Source organism: Oryza sativa, chromosome 12 (assembly GCF_034140825.1).
Source record: "Oryza sativa Japonica Group chromosome 12, ASM3414082v1".
In the NCBI taxonomy this organism is placed as follows: Eukaryota; Viridiplantae; Streptophyta; class Magnoliopsida; order Poales; family Poaceae; genus Oryza; species Oryza sativa.
The window spans coordinates 14,409,745-14,415,754 of record NC_089046.1 but is presented as its reverse complement, the minus strand read 5'-3'; the positions used below and the strand labels follow the sequence as shown (position 1 = coordinate 14,415,754).

Below are 6,010 nucleotides of genomic sequence, written 5' to 3'. Positions count from 1 at the left end.
AATCTTTCTCTTTTTTATTACCATTTTTGAAAGCGTTGTATATCTTTCTTAAACTATATATCTATATATTTTTTCTTATGAGTTATGTATTTTTTTTATAATAGAGCGAACAAATTAAGACCCACATTGGCACAATTTTTTTTTTCATCTGGGATCATATCATCATAATATTTTTAATGGTTTTATTTTACCATGGTCATAGTTGTAATATGATTCTTTTTTTTACTTTTACCAAAATTTGATCCTGCTTATTCCTAAGCATTTTTATTTGAACTACGATTTTCTCAACGTTGCAAAAACCAATTAGCATTATTTTTTTATTGAAAGAATAACATTATGCTACCTCATTTTCAAAATGCATGACACTGTTAACTTTTTACATAATATTTGACCATTCGTTCTATTCAAAAGTTTACTATAAATATGTAAAATTATAAGTTAAGAATGTATTATATTTTATTTGATGATAAAACATGTCACAACAAAATAAATAACATATATAAAAATAATAATAAGACTAATGGTCAAACGTTATGCGAAAAGTCAATGACGTCATACATTCTGAAATAGAGGAAGTATTTGAGTAGTCTATCATAAAACTATCGTCTATAATTCTTGATATTTTGAACATGGTTAAAGTCAATTCTTTATAACTCCAACTATCAATAACTTTAAAAGTATTTAGTTTAGAGGCATTAGAATAACATATATATATTTATCTTACAAAGTACTTAATAAAAATAAAAATACATTTATTAATTATATATATTATAAAAAAGATATATTATGACGATTATGTCATTGTCCAAAACGTACCGGAGGGAGTATATAAAAAACAAAATGTTTCTTAGGACACATGTTATTTCCTATTTTTATGATGATTTTTATTGAAATACGTTAATAAATGCTAAACTAATATCTCTTGATGTAGCCGATGCAGTTTCCGCAGCAAAGCGCGGAGTGCCATCTAGTGAGATCAACAAGTGGCGACTGGGCGCCAATGCTGGTATGCGGCGGCGCGGCTACGCGGCAGGGACACGCGCGTGACAGGCGGCGAGCCAGCAGGCAGCAGGAGCGATGTGGCAGGCGGAAGGCAAGCAGCAGCAGCAAGGTAAGCTGAAGCAAGTGGCCTTCCTCCCGATTCAATCATCCCTAATCAATCCTTGCTCTCCTTTTTTTTTCAGATTTTATGCATATTATTGCCTGATTCCAAAGATTATTGCCATGCTAAATATTGATACAATGTTGTGCCGTACAGTATAGTGCGATTAGGTATGTGTCCATGAGCCATACCTCATTTTTTTTCCGTCCTCCGCCACTGGTTATGAACTGGTAGTAAAAGCCACTTCTCCACCAGTGTTCAGAGTGGATACAAAGATTTAAACAATGGCATTTTTCTGTTATTTGTTCTGAGCCTGTTGACTTAATACACTAGAAACTTTTTTTTCCTTTTAGGATCTATATATAAGGAAATTTGTTGCAACAAAAGAAGCAAATAGATCACATCCGAGCGTCTGTCTTATGTAGCTGTTGAAGCGTCGATTTGGTGTCGGAGGGCTTGTTTGGTTTACTACCACGCTAAAATATTGGCAATGTCAAATCGTAGGCAAATTTTGGTAGTGCCAAATGTTTTGACAACTTATATGTTTTATTAGCACATTTTAGTAGCAAACCAAACACTAGCTAAACTACTATATTCAAAATACCAACAATTTGATAGAGCACATTTTGGCATCAAACCAAAATGGCCCAGAAATCTCAATCAATTTGGTCTCACGATTTCTTAATTTCTCCTTTGGCTTCCTCCACCGTTGTGGCTGAGGAATTGTCAAGTTTGACTATTTATCAGCCGGAGCGTATACATATTTTTTTCTTAATTTCTCATTTGGCTCCACTGTTGTGGTCAAGGAATCGTCATGGTTTGACTATTTATCTGTCAAAGCATATGCACAATTAAAATTGTTTTAACCTGACCGATGCAAGCGCACGGATATTAAGGGATAGCGCTTGGTCTAAAGCTCGCCATTTATTCGGAAGACACGGGAATAAGGGGATCATTTCAAAAAATTTTGTTTTCCTAGTATAGATAAAAATAGAGATTAAAATCATCCCTCTAAAAATTTAGAAAAATCTTCTATTTCTTTTGGGCCGAAATCCCTCCAATCCTCCTATATATATCCCCTCCACCAACTTTCTCCCTGCTGAGCTGACTGCACTTTCTGGGCCCTTCCGGCTCACACGGCGCAGCCATGCCATGGCCCGGCCCAACCAAGCTGAGATCCAGCAACTACCTCCGTTCTACACGCGCGTGGCATGTGTGCACGCCACCTCCGCTGCCGCCTCGCTGGAGCGATGATCTCCTCCCCTAGAGCGTATCTCCCAACTCCGGTGAGTCCATTTTTTTTCCCCGTTTCCCCCTTATCTCCCACTTACATCAAGACACCCTGGAGTTTTCTCTCTCCTACCGGACTGAGTTCTTGCCGCCAGAGTTCCCAATTCTTCCCTCGCTCCCCACTCCGGCTGCCGCCTTCGTCCATCATGCCGAGTTCGGGAGCGCATCGAGGTGCCTCTGTCATCGACATTATGTTATCGGACGCCGAAGCCGTTCGCCCGCTCTTCCTACTCAGACTGAATCGAGGAAGAAGAAGAGGAACGGATGTAGCCGGGCGTTCGGATGGCAGCTGCTTCGTCCAATCGCGTGCGAATCGGAACACATACCAAAATCGCGTCTGATGATTGGAAAGATACAAATTTTTTAAGCAATTAAGATAAAGATATATCCCGCCTACCTCCTCGAGGCACCCACTTCCTACCATTATGGTCCTCTCATCTCTTGCTCTTTGCGAAAAAATATGGGCCTTTTTAGCGCAGCTGCAGGTCCACCTCTCTTGGAGCTGGAGCTCAGCCAAAAAGTTTTAGCTCTACCTAAAATGAGAGCGAACCCAGCTATCTCACAAAATGAACTAGAGAGGTGGAGTTGGGTTTAGAGCATCCCCAACATCTCATCCAAATTTGATCTTCTATATACCCATATGGATGGCCATCTAAAAAAGATTCCTCCTTCATATCTCTTCTCACTCCAACAGATCATTCATACTACATCATCTATATCATACCCTCCTATATTCTCCAACTAACCTTATATTTGTATTTTTAAGGACTATATTATGGATGACTATGATGTTATTCATCGTGATAATCTTTCAAAATAAGTAAATTTTAATGGATATAATTTTAGTTGGTAATTTTTAATTGATATATTTGTATTGAGTGAGTATTTTTTTTCTCATTTTGATGTGTTCAACTGCCAGTTTTCCTTATTTTCTCACCTCTTTTCTCTCTACGCTTATCTACTCTTCTTTACTCTCCCTACTCTTCTACTCTTTTGTTTGCAAGGCAGATGGGGCGGCCAACAGACGCGGATGCGCGGCGGTGGCCGGTGGGCGAGCAAGGGGCGGCAGCGGTGAGCGTTCGGGGCGGGCGAGGGACGGCGGCGGGCGGGGGGTGCGGATGGGCAGGGAGGAGGCAGGCGGGGGGCGCGGATGGGCGGTGGCTGCAACGGGCGGGCGAGGGGCGGTGGAGGCAGGCGGCGGTGGCCCGCAGGGCGACGGCGACGGCGACGGGGGGGGGGGGGGGGGGCGTGGATGGGGGGGGGGGAGGCAGGGGAGGTGCCGCGGATGGGCGGAGGCGGCGGCAGTTGGGCGAGGGGCGGAGGACGCAGGTGGCGGACGCGCGCAGGGGGACGGCGGCGGGCGTAGGCGGCTGCCGCTAGCGGCGTTCTCCTTCCAGATCCGGTATGGCTCTTCCTCTCCATCCTGGGCTATACCCTCTCTCTCCACCCTCCAGCGACGACGATGATGGGGGGAGGTCGCGGAACTCTGGATTAGGACGGGAGCTCGATCCGATGTGGTATGGCGTGAGGAGAGAGACACGCTATATTTGCCCTTTCTCTCTTTGCCGTTTTGGCGTATGCGCTATTTTTGGAGGAGCGATGGCGTATCTGTTGGAAGCTAGTTTCACGCTCGTATGCACCAAATTTCGGATGGAGTCCCGGCTAGCGTATCTGCTAGGGATGCTCTTAGGCAGCTCCACAAGTCTACTCCAGTCCCAACTCCTGGAGCTAAATTTAGAAGTTAGAGCTCTACCAAACAGGCCATACGTATCCAAGATTTCTATACATTTCCCATTCAACAATGATAGTTACAGTACATGAAAGCCTGACTTCGTGACCAGCATTTTCTAATTCTCCTGACGTGCATAAATTATTTCCCTAAGGTTGATTGGCTTGTCTTCTTCATTCGAACCTTAGGGTTCCAAATCCTTACACGATAAATTAGCGTATGATTAATTAGGTAGTGACTAACAAATTGAAAAAAATGATTAATATAATTTTTAAAACAACTTTTCTATATAAATATGTTGTAAAAAAGTACTCCCTCCGTTTCTAAATATTGACACCGTTGATTTTTTTTAAATATGTTTGACCGTTCATCTTATTTAAAAAATTTAAGTAATTATTAATTATTCATTGTTAAATATACTTATATGTATACATATAGTTTTACATATTTCACAAAAGTTTTTAATAAGACGAATGGTCAAACATGTGCTAAAAAATTAATGGTGTCGAATATTTAGAAACGGAGTACACTTTAATAGTTCGATTCAAAAAGAGATAACAGAAGTTGGCAAAATGAAGTAGATATCACACTCAAGTAATTTTGCCATTGACACTCACTTTTCACAACTTTTTTGTTAATTGTATCGCATATACACCTTGCTAGTAAACACTATATCAGATCCATACTATACCAAGCTGACACTTAAAACAGAAAGTCAAACGAAGTGGAAAAAAAAGAAACAAGCAGGGATGGAAGCACACGTTTCCATTCCGGCGCATGTTTTGTTGACTTGTCGTATGCCTCAACTTGCGCGGGCTCGGCTACACGGGCGGCTCCTCCTCCGTCGCCGGCGTCGTCTCTCCGGCGACCTTGACGACGTCGGCGCGGCACATGGGGCACGTCGCGTGGTCGCGCAGCCACCCGTCCACGCACGGCGCGTGGAACGCGTGGCCGCACGCCGGCAGCCGCCGCACCGTGTCCCCGTCCTTCACGGCGGCGATGCACACCGCGCACTGCGCCACCCCGCTGCCCGATGATCCCCTCCTGTACTCGAACGCCGGGATGGCCTCGATGTCCTCCTGGCTGAGCCCGCGGGCCTCCACCGGCGCCGCCGGCTGATGATGATCGGGGAGCACCGGCGGCGCCGGCGCCGCGCCGAAGTAGTACCAGGTGAACCAGCCCGCGGCGGCGAGGAGCACCGCCGTGGCGACGGACGCCCAGACGTGGCCGACGAACAGGTAGAGCACGACGACGACGCCGACGAACCCGCTCCACAGCAGCAGCAGCCTCGAGCAGCGGTCGGTCCGCGCCGTGGCCGGGCTCCGCCGCACCAGGTTGATCTCCCACGCGCCGTTGCTCCGCCGGCGAGGTGCGTCCATGGCCGCTCGCCGCGTGTAGACAAGTGTAAGCTGACTAGCTGATTAATTACTACTATGTGGCTAACCGTGGTTGGGCAGAAGTAATGTTTGTACACATATATATATATAGTACTACTTTCACTAATGTTTGGATGATTATTGATTATTAAAATTGATGTGAATTTACTAGAAAAGGAATGGGAGAAGGCATATTCGTGCAAATGATTTGGTGATCGACTAAGACTTGGTGCTTCGTGAGGAAGTAATTAATCTAGGTGGCAGTGTGAAGCATGCATGTGGATGTAGGAGCGGGCAGCCAGTTGACCAAGGTTGTTTGAAGCATATTGTTGCATTGAATTTTGAATTCATTCTTTGTACCATTGAATACTTATCACAAAAAATTCAGCTATTCAATCATCTATTAACTTATTAAAAGAATAGAAAAAAGAGCCTCCACGCTCGCTCTCACGGTCTAGAAATTCTCATATTAATCGGAGAAGAAGAAAAACAGAGTCCATATATATAGAAATA

At 44.2% G+C, this 6,010-nt stretch overlaps 1 protein-coding gene across 1 annotated transcript; it reads right to left on the bottom strand.

Annotated features, from left to right (window-relative positions):
- Positions 1–4,719: 4,719 nt before the first annotated feature.
- Positions 4,720–5,576, bottom strand: LOC4352120 (E3 ubiquitin-protein ligase ATL6). The gene has a single exon (XM_015763530.3). The coding sequence runs from the start codon at positions 5,498–5,500 to the stop codon at positions 4,943–4,945; it is 558 nt and encodes a 185-aa protein (XP_015619016.1). The 5' UTR covers positions 5,501–5,576; the 3' UTR covers positions 4,720–4,942.
- Between the last annotated feature and the right edge of the window lie 434 nt (positions 5,577–6,010).